Here is a 17,300-nt window from a genome sequence, read left to right on the forward strand (position 1 = left end):
TCCCCAGTGTCTCCCCAGTGCCCCTGCAGTGCCTCCCCAGTGTCCCCCCAGTGTCTCCAATAGCAATACAAGAGCAATAATACAAATTAATCTTAATTTAAATTTAACTTAGGCCACGCCCCAGAAGGTCCCCCCGCGCCCAGCACCATGCCAAGGCCTTTTCCTGCAGGAAACACTGCATACCCCTCACTCGGGTGACCCAGTGAGGGTCCCAACTTACGTCCCAGTAGCTACTGTACCCTCGATCAGACCCACTAGGGAAAGACCAAGGCCACACAATCCGTTGCCCTGGAACTACTCTTCCAGGACTGGGAGAAACAGATTCTGGCGCGTGGAAGGACTAGGCTCTGTGGGTTGACTCTTGTCCGTCCCCTCTTACGTCTCACCAGGTCCACTCCTGCTCTCACCAGGCCCAGGACCTGTGCGTTGCACCAGACTCCCAGCACTTAATTCAGGAGTGCTGGATTATAATGGCCCTCCTAAATAACTACCGTAACTATAATTTAGCTATTGGCAGTATGACACTTGTCATATCCTAGGGCCAGTATGTCAAGACAAAAAAGTCAAAATAGGTCTGCCCCATAGCAGCCCCAAGAGGCTGTGCTGCATGTACACCCAAACGGAAGCAAAATGATTTGAACCCTCCAACATTACCATCCTCTCACTCGCTAAAAACAAAAAACAGAAGAGAGAGAGAGAAGAAAAAACAAACTAGAAGACGAGGACAGTTCACTGAGCAAAGGCCGTCGCCAAGCTGGGTGGCCTATCCACTATTCTGTTACAAGCAACGGGTAGTATTATGGAACATCAAACTCAGTTTGAAGTTCAATGTCACTCACAAGACCAGGAGTATTGAGCACTTCACTTGGTTAAACAAAGAATGACATTCGTACCATTTGTGGAGACCCCGGGGGTTAGATTAAGTAATAGAGTGCAAGTAGAAATGTTGCCCTAAGGGTGGTGCTAGAGAGGAAAGTCAGAGATCAAACAGGGAGCATGAATGCACACAGCAAGTGTCATGCCAATCTTCCCATTTCATTGTGAGATATCGCGTGTAAATTAGACAAAAAAACACACATCCTTAATAAAGCCCCATCGCCAGCAGGGCTGAAAGCACCTATTTCTCCAGGATTTTCATGGCAAAAAGTGGAGCAGGGCCCAGACCGCTGGCCTAGTGGTCCGGGCAGGCGGGCACCTAGGCTTAATTGTAGCCTGGCCCTGACAGCGTGTCACAGGTTCGAGTCCCAATCCCAGTGGCCATTGCTGCGTGTCACTCCCCATGATTCCCTGTCTAACTTACTTAGTTACAAAAAGTGGAACAGAATGATCTCATCTTTTCTGAAAAGAGTATTGTGTTTTAAGATGATGTGGCATCATTAGAAAAGAGAAATGATGAGCCGTGCTTTGTGATCAAATGACCCTCCCCCTTTACATCTACCTCAAAGCACAGACACATGCCGTTCCAAGTCTCTGTGCAACCTATCAGGTTTGGGCCATTTGGAAATAGCAGGTTTACAAACTCACAATGCGGCGCAACGCGGCGCATTGTGAGCTTGTAGATCTGCTATTTTCAAAGCACTGACACGGTTCCAAGTCACTGTTCAACCTATCAGGTTACAACAAGCTGGCTCCACGAAGGAAGAGAATCCATTGTTAAACAATGCCCTGTTGCTGTTGTTTTGTACGTTTTCGCCATAATATGTCTCTGTGGGACAAACGGTTAGCCCGGTTTGCAGGAGGGACGGCGTGTAATGTAGCTTAACAGACTATGATAAACTCACTCTTTCCTGATGTGTCAGAACAAGCATTTTTTTGTTGCTGTCGGGCAGAAATCTATTATCTCCATTGTCCACATTCAAACTTGTGTATGTTTTTCATACTACAGCGTCACACAAAAGTATCAAAAGTAGCGGGCGGATGTAGATCTGCTATACTTTTGATGCTTCTGAATTTTGAATGCTGAAAAGGTTACAGTTCTAGTAGACAGAAGACTTGTTAGCTCAATGTTGAGCTACATGGCTCAGGGACAGGGAGCGTGCCACACATCATTGCCTGGAATAAAGCAGTGTCATCATTAACTGAACATTAGCAGGACAAATTACAGGTTCCAGTAGGCTGTTGCCAAGTGCCAACAGGGTATCAGTTCCAAGTATTTTGGACATTCACCCACAGTACACAGAACATTGCCAGAGTTGAAGACTAATAAAAAAGGTGAAAACGGTATATTCACTGTTGTATTTGTAATAGTGTCCATGTATTATATTCTGCATTCATCATTTAGAAAGCACTGGTTGGGACAGGACATAGCCCTCCAAGCAGAACCCAAATGCTACTGAAGTTTCTGACATTTGTTCGACCCAGTGCATTGGGTCCTGTTCCACGTCGTCCATGCCACCTGATTAAAACATTTACTGGCTCATGTTTACATGTTAAAACGCCTCCCCGCGCTCTTTGACGATATTCTTCAGTATGAGGCTTTCTGAATATGTAAAGTATAAGTACACATACATACCTTTGCGAATATCTCCTGTGGCGCGGAAGCCGTTAAGTATTTTTAATATATGTTTGCCCGATTTGGAAGCTTGGATTCTTCTTTTCCTTCCTTGTTTATTGACACCTCATTGTACCGCCTATCTGGCTAGCTAGTGGCGCTATAGCTATGACACAGCAGATCAGAGGCAGGGACGTAGCCTCACAAGCCAACCGCACACCGGGAGGCGGTACAATAAACGGTAAACAAACAAGAAGAAATAAAGCGACCAAATCGGTCAAACAAAGATTAAAAATACTTAACGGCTTCCGCGCCACAGGAGATATTCGCAGCTGGATGTATAGCTACTTAAAGTTACCGATTTCAGAATAACTCAAGGAAAATAATGGCGTCACATGCCGCGGGTCCTATTTTAGAGAGAATCTCCACATCCGCATTTAGGAATTTCCATACGAAAATACAGTAGTGAGCAGGGACCCAACGTAAAACTCAACAAAATATCAAAAAAGTTTTACGTAGGGTCCCGAAAGGGGCTAGACAGGACACTGACTGGGGCACAGTGAAGAGAATATACAGCAGATTCACAAGCTTGTGTCTTAGAAACAGTCTATCAGTCTATCATTATGAAGAAGTGGGATGAATATGGACACAATAACTGCTAAAAGAAAATTGTACTGTGACTTTATTTTACTTTGTGGTGTGCATTTTGTGTGTTCAATCATTTCTGTATTTTGTATTTATTGACATTGATAAACACACACGCAGAGAGAGAGAGAGACAAACAGACAGACAGAGAGAGAGAGAGAGAGAGACAGAGACAGATATGCAGCTGCATACTGATACAAAGCAATGCATTGTTGATTAACCTGTCCTCCTGTACCCCGTGTGACCGACCGTGTCTCACCTTGAGTGGAGGACCCAGGACGCTGTGTATGGCGGCTATCTGCTCGCTCAGGGCCAGGTTCTGGTCAAGCTCCACATGGGGAGGACGCCTGGGCTCCGGGAAGCTGGTGCAGAGGAACGGGTCCGAGTCCTCCAGGTACTGCACCCGGCAGGTCACAGCGGCGGCCATGGCCGCGGCTGGAGCAAATATCCTCTTATTAGAACAGACCTTCACTCAGCAGATATATCGATACAGACCAAAACGTCTTAGCAGTATATATATATAGGCTATTATTTTTTTAAAGGCTAGAAAATTAACGAATAGGTCTCACACGGTACCTGTCTCCGCTATAAACAGCAGGCTACGGATATATATTTGAAAAACAAACTTCCAACAACTAGATATATAATAACGCGCGTTAATTCGGTTTATATACAAATACATTTACAACGTGGTTGTTATTCAATAGGTGATTAGGAAGTGTCCTGTCGGCGTGCAGACACGAAGTGAGTGGAAAGTCCAGAAACACACCAAGCGCTCCTTGGGACTGCCCCGCCCCGCCCCGGGGTGACGTCACAATAAGAGAGAGAGAGAGAGAGAGAGAGAGAGAGAGAGAGAGAGAGAGACCCAGTGTTAATGTAACACAGCTCTGTTTACACATTTATTTAATTCCTATTTATATCCAATATTTATTTGTAAATACATTGTTATTGTCTTGTTCCACTTCTGCTTTGGCAATGTAAACGTACGTTTTCTCATGCCAATAAAGCTCCTTTGAATTGAATTGAATTGAATTGAATTGAGAGAGAGAGAGAGAGAGAGAGAGAGAGAGAGAGAGAGAGAGAGTTTTGAGAGATTTCCATTCTTCTTTAATCAATGTCTAACGGTAAAACCGCATGTCACTCCTGTCTTTTCCCTTTGCAAATACTCAATGTCCTGAAAATAATCTAGGTCTAGGTCTTCTAGGATATGATGACAATATGATAATAATTATGTATCATTATTATTATTGGGTCTATTATTTATTTTTCAGCGTTTGCAACCGCTGGTCCATAATGTCCATAATATTATAGCCTACTTCTTTATCTGTAAAAAGGTCGCCACACCCCCTTCGTCTATTTTTGAGACCCTATGGTGTTTTTAAAAATATAAAATATGGTTCAAGTGGTTAAACGTTCTACAACATGAAATTCCACTTTTTCCAAAAGAAATAATTTGTTTTTGCTCTCCCCTGACCGATGTGTTTTCTATCCCCACAAATATACTACCCAGTTTGTGAATCAATACCGCCCCCATCTGGCGGAGTCAGGTTAGGCTCTCATGGAAATTGCTCTCAGGAATAGCTCCACTGATTTGGTGGCCCATGTTACACTCAGGCTTCGTACACAAAGAACTGTGCTGTGCTCTGCCTATGCTTTTCCAATGGAAGTCACGTGGCTTGACCAAACACTTGTTTGATTGCCCCCATCACACACAACTGGCTATAGTTTTATGTTAGAAATATTGTATGGGTCCCCAACATTTAGAAACTGCCGGATGCTAACTTGCATATGTTGTCCAATATTAATAATTAGCATAAGCTGGGGTATCATTGACAACCTATATACGCAACATTTTCAAAATGTCAAATTAAGAGAGTTCATGATTCTGATTCCATTGTAGCTTTGCATGAAAAACACTACTCATAACAAATGTGATGAGGTCGATCAGTACAGTTGGGCAAGTGCCCATTATATATGGCCCTGTTTCTCATGCCAAATGAATGCAGAATAATGAAAATCCCCTAGTTTGACACATCACATAGCTACTACTTAAAAGCATAATGAAATTAATTGTATAGGTTGTCAACGATACCCCAGCTTATGCCAATGAAAATGTCCAGGTTCACATTCTGGCAAGTGGACTAAAACCTAACATCATTAGTAATGTTGGTTAACCGCACGCAGAATCCATATATGTCCAGACTAATGGGATGTCAAGAGTTCTGAAGAATTTGTTTCCAAGGGATTTCCCATTAAAACGTTGCACTTCCTCACAGCATAATTGCTGAAGCTTTCAAGAAAGAAGTCACTTCGGCAATGAGGGGGGAAAAAATAGCCGTCTGCCTGTATTTACATATAGGCCAACACAATGCTACCGTATTAGGAGTAGTTGGGCAGAAATGTCAATTTGGCAAAGTATGCTGTATCATTTCCAGAGTGATTTACATTAAGCAAGAACCAAAAATATGGCAATACATCATTGTACTAACAAATAACCAGTTTTCAACCCAAGGGTTTGCACACACCAAAAATATGGGTTTAACCGTCATATAGCCTTTGCGCAAATATGTGTACAGATTAAACAACTTTCCAGAATACACAGAACTTTGTCCAAACATTTTTATTTAAAAAGTTGAATTGAAAAATGAGTACAATAATAAAAACTTCCTGGAGGGAGGCAAAGCTTAATTAAAAAATTAGGTCGTGTTGGACTGCGTCCTCAGAGGCATAGACGACGAGTCCAACAAGTGCTACTTCCTATTTGCTGAAGCCGTGCCAATAACACAGTCATTAACCTGGAAGAGAACAGAATTGACATTGAAGACGACCAACACTGAATGAACAAAAGTCAAAACAAGACGCAGCAACACGAGAAGCATATTGCTTAACTTTGAAAAAAAAAAAAAAAAGGTATCTGCTTAATATATTTTAGTGTTTGTTTTCCCAAATATAGAATCATGAGCAATTTTACATACATTTTCAAATCTTATACTGATCTTAAATTAAGTTTGGTTTCCATGGAGAAACCAAATTGTATTTGGCTAGCAGCCTGAGACCCAGTTTAAGCAGTTACAATGTGTGCTCAAGAAATACAGTAGATAAGTACCCACCTTGCTAGCAAACCTCAGGGAGTTCAAAGTCTCCCCAAAGTTGTCAGTCTCTGGGGAGATGTTGGCAAACATCAGACTGATGGGGTGAGAAAAAGATCAGTCATGTAATGCATTCACCGACAGTGTTCCAAGACAAACTAGTTAACTCTGAACTAAATTTGACATTTGTGGATTTCAGAATAATTGTGGTCTCCAGGTTCAAACTCACGTTTTGCTGTTTCCTCCAAAACATCCCTGAAGAAGAAACGTCAGTTTGGAATTCCTGTATGGAATGAAATTCTCCTGGAACACAAGGAAAATATGGTTTTAGCCTGGCACAAAACAGAAGCTCCAGTCAAAAAGCAACAGGTTGGAAATAAAAGAGTAGCATTCATATATATATATATATTTCATATAACGGAGTGCAGGGTTCAGAGAATGACAGACCTTGTTTGCCAGGGCAGTGATGACAATGCCCAGGTTGATGAGTGAGCCGTTAATGGCCGTCATCTCTTTGAAGCGATCACCTTGTGCCTGGCTCTTCTGAATACGCTCACTACCGGCCAAGTCCACCAGGCATAGGGTGGCTGTACAGATGAACACAAGTCAGCAATAAGAAAGTGTGATTGAGACAAACATGCAAAACACAGACCTCCCCCCCACCAAAAAAAAAAAAAAAAAAAAGGAATTGTGGCTTTTTTATTTTTTGGGGCATTTTCTGCTTTTGATAGGACAGTGGAGAGACAAGCAAAGGTCATCTGACCTTTAAAAATATATAAAGTACTCACAGTTGCACTTAAGGTCCCTGCCTGTGTTCTCTCCCTTGATGTCAAGCTGGAACACTGAGTGGGAGCGAGAGGAGCAGCCATTGACCGAGGTCTGAGCGGTGGCACGATTCTGGTTCGCCAGGGCCATCAGATTGATCACCTGACAATTGGGGAATATAATTGGCATCTTTAGTCAGCTTGGGAGATAAATGAGCATGATGTGACACTTCATGTAAACGCTCGACACATTTCAATACCAGGTTGAAAGTTAAGTGGCCATGTAACAACTACAGACAATAGAAATAAGCGTGCTGTACCTGGTCCTCTGAAGTGACGACCTTGTATGTAAGGTTCGATACAGTTACAGTGTTGTCGGCAGACTTCCGGATCTCGTGCTCAGGCCGGGTGCTGGCCATGCCGGTGTAGAGCAAGTCACGCAGAGTCTCATTGTAAATCTCTATGAAACTTGCTGTGAAGGAGAACTGGGGGAAACGAGGAGTATTAGGTGAGAACTTCCCTCCACAAATGGGATGATCTATAGCAGGGGGTTTTCACTGATTTTGACCCAGGGACCACCATTCTGACTAAGAGCAACCTGGGGACCACCACTGTTGGGCTGACCACCCGTCCCACATCTCTTGGAACAGTCCAAAAATAGCACTACTGTCACACAAATCAAAGATATGGGAAAATAATTGAGCATGCAATACCATAATAACAATCTTTAATCATATTCGAGGGCTTTGAGAGAAATGACTCCAGAATCTGAGGGCAGGCGTGTGTCTGTATTCAGCTGTGATGCTCGTTATGCATCAAGGCAATTGTGTTTCTGCACTGCATTGTCAAAATAGGCCGACACCTGGCTTTTGTTCAAGCTGTTAACTAGGCTACATTTGGTTGTATGAAACACTTTGTGATTTATAAATAAAGTACTTTTAAACTGAAGATAGCCAATGTTGATAATTGAATATAAAAAAAGTCCCCGGGACCACCTGCAATACCTCCGGTAAGAGTAACCAAAACTATTAAAATTCACCCAGATTCCCTCCTGAAGGAAAAAATTAAAATGCACAGGGTGACCGACCTGCCAGCCTTGCTCCTCCAGTTTCCTTCCTGCCTTAAACACCTGCCGCACTGCCCGTGGAATGACTCCCCTGCCATCTTCCGTGTCTGCTCCCTCCATGGTGTGAGTTTTGCCACTCCCCGTCTGGCCGTACGCAAAACAACAAACGTTGTAACCATCCAGGGCTGACTGTATGAGGAGGGAGAGCTCTTCAAAGACCTGGAGGAAGGACAGCCAAAATAAACAGCAAATTAAGATGTCTCACCATAACAGGAAAATGAGTGAGTAAGAGTATAAATTACTCCTCATATGACCACCGCGCTTTCTGACTATAGGTACGCTACCCGTTCAAAACATGTCAAAATAAAGGTAGTGGGTCGCACACACCAAGACTGTTGTTCAAATAGTTTATTTCATATTTGAACAAATAAGGACAAACGTTTCAGCCATCCAGCCTTCATCAGTGACAGTGATGAAGGCTGGATAGCCGAAGAGTATATAAATAAATACCTCTTGTTGTGAGGAATGGGGCCCAAAGACCTTGTCAAAGGAGAAGGAGTAGTTCGTCTGCGTATCTAGTGTACGACCTGTGTGAGACTGAAGGATTAAATAAAAGTTGATGTTATGTCCATTATTTATGGAGGCAGTGATAAGAGAATGCAGGTATAAAAAAGGAACATTGCCAATATGAATCCAGTGATGACAAAATGAGGTCTACTGCAATTACAGGTTGGCCCCAATGTAGTTCAGACTAGAGCTTTCACCGGGTCCCCCATTACCTTTTTCATGTCATGCACCCCCTAGAGGGTGTTCAACACTGGTGTGCATGCACCAGTTTGGGAACCGCTGGTCTAACCAATATAAGCATAATGGACTCACCTCCTCACTCTTGGCCAGAATCAGGGTCTTGTCATCATGGGCAGGGAGCTGGATGTGGCCACCCATCCCTCCAGCCAGAAGAGGGCGCACTCTACAGAAAACTCTGATGTTCCCCTATAGAAGGAAACCAGTTTGAATGACAGGGTAAATTCCTCATACATCCTACGACTAATAGGCACATTAAGAAATGACAGATACAGTAACACTTAGTAAATGTAAACAAACCCAATTTACTATAAATGGGGGACCTGACTCTTACAAACTAAACAGAAAGGAGTGGCTCATATTCTACCCACAATGGACAGAACAGCTACAAGTTCTGTGACTGTCTACACCTAAAGACTTCGAGACAGACTATGGCGCCTATGGGAAAGACTGGCTGCACACAATTTGTTCTGTGAAAGGCATATTCATAGTCTGGTTTTTCGGTGGTGAAGTGACCTGAAATAACGTTGAACGGTGGCAAGTAAAAACAGAGAGAAGGGCTGGAGCGGTGGCAGTGGTTTGCTCTTCACCACGGCTCGTGACGTCATGTTGTAGTTTGGTGGTCACCTAAAATCCAGACCATGTATGAGCCTTTACAGTTCTAAAGATATCAGCAATACAACCGATGCAAATCATAATAATGGGCATATCATGCATGCACGTCTATGGAGTTGCAAACACTTCTCCTTAAATGCAGCCAGAGCCCTACAATGCTAAAAACTTGCCTTGAGTTCCTGGATGGTGTTATGTAGACCCCTTCGCTCCATTTCGCCAAAGTGGATCACATCCCTCTGGCGGGCTACCGTCTCCTGGCAAGAGGTCAGCTTCTCCTGTCTCTCCGAGTGTTGTCTGCGTACGACAGAGGTTTGTCTGGGTAAGAGCCAGGCCGGACTCGGCCACAGACAGCTTCCCCTTTGAGAGAAGCGGAGAGACATTTTAAGAACCATGGTTTTATACAGGCTTCCATCTGCATTTTGATTTTTTTTAATCTAGGCTGTTGTCAAAAGGTCATGGCTTTGAACCCTTGGCTTGACCAAATGTGAAGTTGCGAACCTTGGGGGGGGGGGGGGGGGGGGGAAGCAAATAAGACAACTGTGCTCAAGTTCAGAGGCTTTATTTATTGGAAATGGTGTGGTAATGAATAGCTTACCTTTAGAGACTGCAGCTCCCTTTCCAGATTTCCTGCCAGGGTCTCTGTAGCCTTGTGCTCCTGCTCCAGGTGCAACAGCCGTCTCTCCGTCTCTCTATTGTTGCTGGTCATGTTTTGGAGATCAGCTTTGACCCCATAGAGGACTTGTAGCTCAGCCTCACACTCACTGATGGGGAAAGGGCAGGATTTTATTTATTTTTCTTCAGCCAACCAACATTGGCCAAAAACTTTGGCCAACAGACATAGTCGACATGGCAGTTATGCAGAAGTTACATTTAAACAGTTTGAACCTGGTGTCATAGCTTTGTAGATCAGATTTTTGTTAAATGAAAATAAGTTTGGCTTGTGTGCATCATATTTGCATACTGGTACATACGGTATTCATTGTAATCAACTTAAATGTCCATTTTCATATTATAATAATTAGTCTAGGACTCTGTCAGGATCAAACTATTGATTACACCCCTAGTGATAAGACATACAGTACCTGAGCCGACTCTGCTGTGCTCCGATGATTCCGTCCTTCTCGGTCAATGCAGTCTTGAGCGACTCATTACTCTGCTCAGAAGACTTTAGTTTATTCTGATATGCGGTGATCTTGCCCTGCATATCAGCAACCTTGCCCTTTAAGTCCCAGCTAGGTCGCATTGTTCCAGCTGACACACCTGCTTTTGGAACTGTGGCCGAGACAGGCCTTTTAGGAGCTACACCTGTAGGACATCAAAATGTGTTTGTTTTTTAGTTGTGCCAACCGCTCTAAATCATCAAGGTGCCGCTCACATCACAAAAGTGTTATTTTTAATTACTTTTATACCAACTAGTTTGTTGCAGGGCAGCACAAAGACAACATGGGTCTCTCTGGCAGACACCCAGAGCTACTGGGGTGTAATCAAATGACTGGAGGCCTTCCTGGGCTCTGTGCAGCGTTTGGGCTGTGCATAAACGCCTCAGACAGTATCCAAAATGCCCATTAACAAACTGCACAAAGACTAGGTCTGGGATGATTCATTGAGCTTACCCAATTTAGGTTGCTGTAACTCGTGTTAACACTTTGACAATTAAAATCATCCATTCCTTTTGTTGATGGGTGGCCTAGGCTAGAGCTTAACCTCTGCAGTCAAATTAGCCGATAACAGCTAGCATGGGCAGCATTTCTTCTCAGGTTTATGATCCGGTCAGGAGCCCATGATAACGTTACATCATGTTGTAGTCATTGTTTTATATAGTCAGGCCCTCAAATACATTTTTCCCCATAAAAGCTGCAGGCTACGAGAGAACGAGTCACGCTTATTGTTATTCTTCTGGTTTGAGGGGAAGTAAGTTCCAGATTGAGGATTCTGGCCTGATGACTACAACATGACGTAACGATATGATCCACTCCACTCCTGAGTAGGCTACAGACCAGATTACACAGCAATTTTGTAACTCCGACTAGGCTTTCCTCCGGGGGGGGGAAATCCTGGTGAGTCGTGACACGAGGTTAGATAACAGCAAGTTTCAGACAACTCACCTCTAGAAGGCCCAGCGGCAACAGTGGCAGCAGGAGGGCCCATGGATCTGGCTGGTTTAGCTGTAAGGCACGGAGGGTGGCAGCGGTTACTTAATTATTTAACTAATTCATAACAAAAAGCTTAAATTCTTGTCAAATTAAAGAAAGTCCTGAAGATGGTTGGTTGGACCCTACACTCCAAATCTAGCTTTTCAGTCAGTGTATGGTGAACTTACACACAAGGGGTCTGGCAGTGGCCGCTGGGAGTGTCTTGGGGCCTACGATAGTGGCTGCTACCTTTGGTCTGACCACCGCCTCTGGCTCCTTGCGCTGCATTTTCTGCTGAAACGGCATCAATAAAAGTTGCCCACTTTGACAGGCTGGGATGGCTTAGGGTCGACGACAGAGTACAGCATCTTGCAATGGGTCTGGTCCACAAGATTCGATTTCGATACACCACCAAGACTCCTTCAAAACCGCTCACAAAGGCACCTACGGACGGCTGCAATTCGAAACTGGCCCCGTAAAATCTGAATCCCCCCACCCCTCACTGTATGTTTCTTTTCCCCTTCTACCTCCTTTATGATAAATTCCTGTTCTGTTCTTTGACTATATAGAAGTGTCTATTTGTAGTCTCTAAATGTTTTGATGAATTGAACCCTCTTGTAAACAAGTGTAATGCATAAACTGGATCGTCCACTCAGTTAACAGTCTTTAGTTTGTATTGAGTTTGTGCTAGAGTTGAAATGTACTGCAATTCTGCAATCTGTTAATATATCAATCAATCAATATGTAGCCCAGTGGCATATATGCCTGTAGTTCTATGTAAATCCACCAGGTGACACTGTCACTTTAAGAGTGCCATGTTCTGGGGGTCAAGGGTTACACTGAAAAACGTCTTGAATAATAAGAAGCAACCTGTATTTGTGGGGATTCTTTGAGAAGATCTTGATGGTAAAAATGCAATACTTGCATTGTATATTTTCAGATACAAATGTAAACACATTCTTGATGCAGTATAGTATGAGTGTATTTCCAGATGATTAAGAATACATGTTGTTGATGGTTGCAGATTGTAAACAAGAGGTGAAAGCTGAACTAGCTATTATATCAACTTGGTTGATATGAGTTTTTGTGTCTTTGTACTGTAAGTACTGCTTCTTTGTATTTCTATTTCTAATTCTACATTAAGTAAATTGTAAGGTTCATCTCTTTATAGAGGTTACTATAATGTTGTGAATGTAATGTGTTTCTCAGTGGAAAAGGGTGAAGCTTGGGAGACCATTGTTTGCTCAGTGTGTGAGTTGGCCATTCCTCATACACTGTTTGTGGTGAGTTTTAGGTTTAACTCACAATTAATGTCATTTTATTTGTTTCATTGAAATGGAATATCTCATTTCATTGTGGTATCTTTCCTATTTGTTTTATTCTAGATAGTGCCACTACCGTATTTTGTTTAGATTTATTTTATGTTACAGGCTTGCATGCCATATTTGCCAAACTGTGGCATTCTTTACACCAACCAACACCAACTTCTTGGGAAATAAAGAACCCCAATATATGTCTGTGTCCTGTGCCCTATTTGCCAGGTTACACATTTTGGTACCAGGAGTGGGGTTTCTGATAGTTGGTGGCCCTGATAACAATTGGGCTCTTATAGTAAACGTACGGTACATAAAATACGGTAGTGGTGAAGAGGTGGAGGACGTCTGTGTGGAAGGTTCAGCGACCAGAGCCAGGATCCGGGTGACACCGATGACCAGAGGAGAAGACGTATCCGCATAACTTACAGCTGCTTTTTGTTTTTTTGGGTGTTCAGAGACTGTTAAGTATTTTAATAATAACTGAAACTGTTCACAATGTCTGGGGATGAAGAAGATGTGCGTAATGTGATTCCTGGGCCCGCAGCCCTGGGAGCCGTGGGGGGAGTTGCGGCAGACAGTATGGATGCCCTTAGAGCTCAAGTGCTGGAACTAAACAGGAAACATGATCAAGCTTTAGCTACTATCGCTGCCCTAGGTAATGAGCCCAGACGATCATATGTATATGTACCTAGAGAACGCACTATTCAGCCTTTTAGTGGGGATATAATCAAAGATGGTCGCTCTGTTGATGAATTCATAGAAGAGGTCGAACGTGTGATTAGGGCCAGAGATCAGACCCCTGCTGACCAGGTAGACTTTGTGCTATCACTTCTAAAGAGTCCAGCCATAGAGGAAGTGCGTTTACGTATGGGTGGGGATTCTGGCCCTACAAGTGACATCTTTAGGTATCTCCGACAGGCCTTTGGAGAGAAGCGCAGTACTTCCCAGTTATTACAAGCTTTCTATGGTCGTAAACAAAGAGAGGGAGAAGACTTGCGTAATTTTTCACATGCTCTCTCACAAATGCTCAGCTCAGTAATGAAGCAGTCACCTACTGCCGTAGCTGATGAGAAGCGGGCAATACGAGACCAGTTCATGGAGGGGGTTAGCGATTTGTCTCTGAGGAGGGAACTACGGAAGTTTATCAGAGATAAACCAGATGCTACTTTCATTGAAGTGCGTGATGAGGCCATCATGTGGTCAGTAGAGGATAAGCCCTGTGCACCTAAAACAGTCAAAAGCAGTGCAGTGACATGTGATTACACGGAGGAGTTGACTCATTGCTCTACTATTGATGCTCAAAAAAAAGGCCTGTTACTTTAGAAGATGTATTAAAAGTAGTGTCTGAACAGGGTAAAGCGATTGGAGAATTGAGAAGTGCAGTAAGGGATCTTACTGTACAGGGTGAAAAGAGCCACAACCGAGATGAAAGCAAACCTAAGGTCAGACCTAGGTTCACAGATGACGGGGAGCCTATCTGCTTCAAGTGTAGGGGGGTGGGGCACATAGCCCGACACTGTACGCAGAGACCCAGTGCACCATCAGGTTCCCCTACAGCACAGGGAAACGAGAGCCCTCGGTTGCTTTGAGCCAAGCAATACGAGGAAAGTCCATAGGCTCAAGTAAACCTGACCATGATCGTGACAAAATACTGGAACGTGCTGTTGGTAAATGTCATACCGTTGATGTAAAAATTGGAAGTGTTAGTGTGACATGTTTGGTGGACACAGGTAGCCAAGTTAGCACTATCAGTGAGGGGTTCTTCAGGGAGCATTTATCAGGAGAAGATGATGATATGCTTTCGACAACAGGATGGCTCAAGATAACTGCAGCTAACGGGTTGGGAATACCCTACTTGGGTTATATTGAGTTGGAGATGGAGGCGATGGCGATGACAATTCCGGACTGTGGTTTTCTAGTAGTGAAGGAGCCTGAAGACTCTCGTTCCTCTGTTCCGGGCCTCCTGGGCATGAATATACTTAGCAGGTGCAAACAGCTGGTGTACGCTCAGTTCGATACCACCCTGTGTGGCAAGCTGGATTCTGATTGGAGGGAGATATTTCAGCAGATGCATAAAGTGGACCTCAATGACAAGTCACCTATGGGGCGTGTAGCAGGTCGAGATGCTGTTTATATCCCTGCCACAACGGTTGCTACCATCTCAGCGAAAGGTCTCAGAGATGTTGGGGATGGTGTTATAATGCTGTTGGAACCTGTAAATGTAGCCTTGCCGAGTGGCCTTATTGTCATGCCCACACTAGTGTCCACCCACAGCCCTCTGTTTCAGGTCCAAGTCATCAACCTTTCCCAGGAAGATGTTTGGCTTCAACCAAGGACCAAATTAGGCATGCTGGTCCCCGTGAAGTGTGTGGAAAATAGCCAAGGGTGTGAGGTTAATTTTCAACGAGTATCAGCTAAGGTGGAACAGATAACTGTCAATAAAAAAGCACCGCAGCTGTCTGATAGCAGCTTACAACATCTACTGGACAAACTTGATATGGGTGGCACTGTTGAACAACAAGCTGAGTTGGGTGCTTTACTGACCAGTTATTCTGAAGTCTTTGCCCTGGGGGATGATGATCTTGGGTATACTGACAAGGTTCAGCACGAGATACATTTAACGGATGACAGGCCAGTTACACAACCATACCGCCGCATTCCACCGACTCAGTACAGTGAAGTTAAGGAGCATATCACCCAGCTTTTGAAGAAGGGAATTATTCAGGAGAGCTCTAGCAGTTACGCAGCGCCTATTGTCTTGGTCAGGAAGGCTGATGGAAGTCTTAGACTGTGTGTAGACTATAGAAGACTTAATGCGAAGACCAAGCGCGATGCTTTTCCCTTACCTCGTATCGATGAAAGCTTTGATGCTCTGTGTGGGGCGAGGTTCTTCTCAACAATTGATCTGGCCAGTGGGTATCATCAAGTGGCCATGCATAAAGATGACCGGCAGAAGACAGCATTTACCACTCCCTTTGGGTTATTTGAGTATCTGAGGATGCCATTTGGAGTATGTAATGGCCCCGCTACATTCCAAAGACTTATGCAGGCCACCATGAATGACTTAGTGTTCCAGATCCTGCTAGTGTATCTTGATGACATCCTGCTTTACTCTCAGACTTTTCAAGATCATCTAGAGAGGCTGGAGACGGTGTTGAAGCGACTGAAAGAGACTGGGTTAAAAGTGAAGCTGGAAAAGTGCCATTTTTTACAGCCAGAGGTGCGCTTTCTGGGTCATCAGATCTCAGCAGACGGCATAGGTACAGACCCAGACAAGATAGCGGCAGTTAGACAGTGGAGTGTACCCAGCACTGTCAAGGAGCTTAGATCATTTTTAGGCCTCTGTAGCTACTATAGAAGATTCTTAGAAGGTTTCTCCAAGCTTGCTGGTCCTCTTCATGATCTCGTAAATTATTGCCTCCAGGAAGGCAGTCCTGCAAGATCAAAGCAGCTGTTCAACAATTCATGGACATCAGAGTGTCAGAATGCATTTGAGCAGTTGAAGGAAAGACTGACCAGTGCCCCGCTGTTAGGCTATGCTGATTTTACTTGTCCCTTTATAGTGGAAACAGATGCCAGTGGCCTTGGTTTAGGCGCTATCCTCTCCCAGCAGCAAGGGGATAGGAAAAGAGTGATTGCTTATGCTAGCAGGAGGCTTCGCAATGCTGAGAAGAATGACCGTAACTATAGTAGCATGAAGTTGGAGCTCCTTGCTCTCAAGTGGGCTGTGTCGGAAAAGTTTAGAGGCTATCTCCTTGGATCCAAATGCACAGTGATCACCGATAACAACCCTTTATGTCACCTATCTACAGCAAAGTTGGGAGCCATAGAGCAGAGATGGGTGGCTCAGTTATCAGTCTTTGACTTTGAAGTTAAGTACCGTCCAGGACGGTGCAATGCTGCGGCCGATGCCCTCTCTAGGCAGCCGTTAGCAGGGGAGCCCAAACCTGACCTTGATGATGCTGAATATGATGATTGTGTGACCATTTGCAATGTAATTAATAAAGGCACACCGTTAGAGCCAGCTCTAGCAACAGCGGGGATGAATTGCTACAAGGTAAAACAGATCCGTGCCTTGGAAAATGGGGATGGCAAAGATAACCAGGGTGAGACATTGAGTAACACCCCAACTCTACCAGGGTACACCCACAGTGAGCTTCGCCAGTTCCAGGATGCTGACCCCTCTATTATTGCCTTACGTAAGTTTTGGGAGAGGCAGCGGAAACCAGGAAAAAAAGAGAGGTTGGGTTTGTCTAAATCTACCTTGTCCTTGCTGAAACAGTGGCATCGCATTCAAGAGCGAGATAGGCTGTTGTACCGAGTCATAGAAGATCCTCATGATGGAGAATGCTTTCAGCTACTGTTACCAGACTGTATG

The 17,300-nt window shown here is 44.1% G+C and overlaps 2 protein-coding genes across 2 annotated transcripts in view; both read right to left on the reverse strand.

Annotated features, from left to right (window-relative positions):
* Nucleotides 1-3,916, reverse strand: part of fhod1 (formin homology 2 domain containing 1) — a 114,389-nt gene extending 110,473 nt beyond the window's left edge. The window contains exons 1-2 of the mRNA XM_083759772.1: nt 3,906-3,916; nt 3,396-3,571 (exon numbers count right to left, since the gene is read on the reverse strand). Of these exons, the coding sequence (XP_083615898.1) occupies nt 3,396-3,563 (168 nt within the window). The 5' untranslated portion in view covers nt 3,564-3,571; nt 3,906-3,916. The remainder of the gene's footprint in view (nt 1-3,395; nt 3,572-3,905) is intronic.
* A 1,970-nt stretch (nt 3,917-5,886) lies between these two features.
* Nucleotides 5,887-10,717, reverse strand: LOC310854725 (carboxy-terminal kinesin 2-like; the record flags this gene model as incomplete). Its single annotated transcript, XM_083759398.1, has 12 exons — nt 5,887-5,931; nt 6,247-6,322; nt 6,455-6,528; nt 6,673-6,812; nt 7,014-7,152; nt 7,310-7,474; nt 8,077-8,274; nt 8,566-8,652; nt 8,935-9,048; nt 9,645-9,755; nt 10,070-10,235; nt 10,557-10,717. The coding sequence occupies 12 exons, from the start codon at nt 10,715-10,717 to the stop codon at nt 5,887-5,889; spliced, it is 1,476 nt and encodes a 491-aa protein (XP_083615524.1).
* Nucleotides 10,718-17,300: the final 6,583 nt, after the last annotated feature.

This window comes from Protomyctophum parallelum (genome assembly GCF_964188405.1).
Source record: "Protomyctophum parallelum genome assembly, chromosome: 2".
NCBI lineage: Eukaryota > Metazoa > Chordata > Actinopteri > Myctophiformes > Myctophidae > Protomyctophum > Protomyctophum parallelum.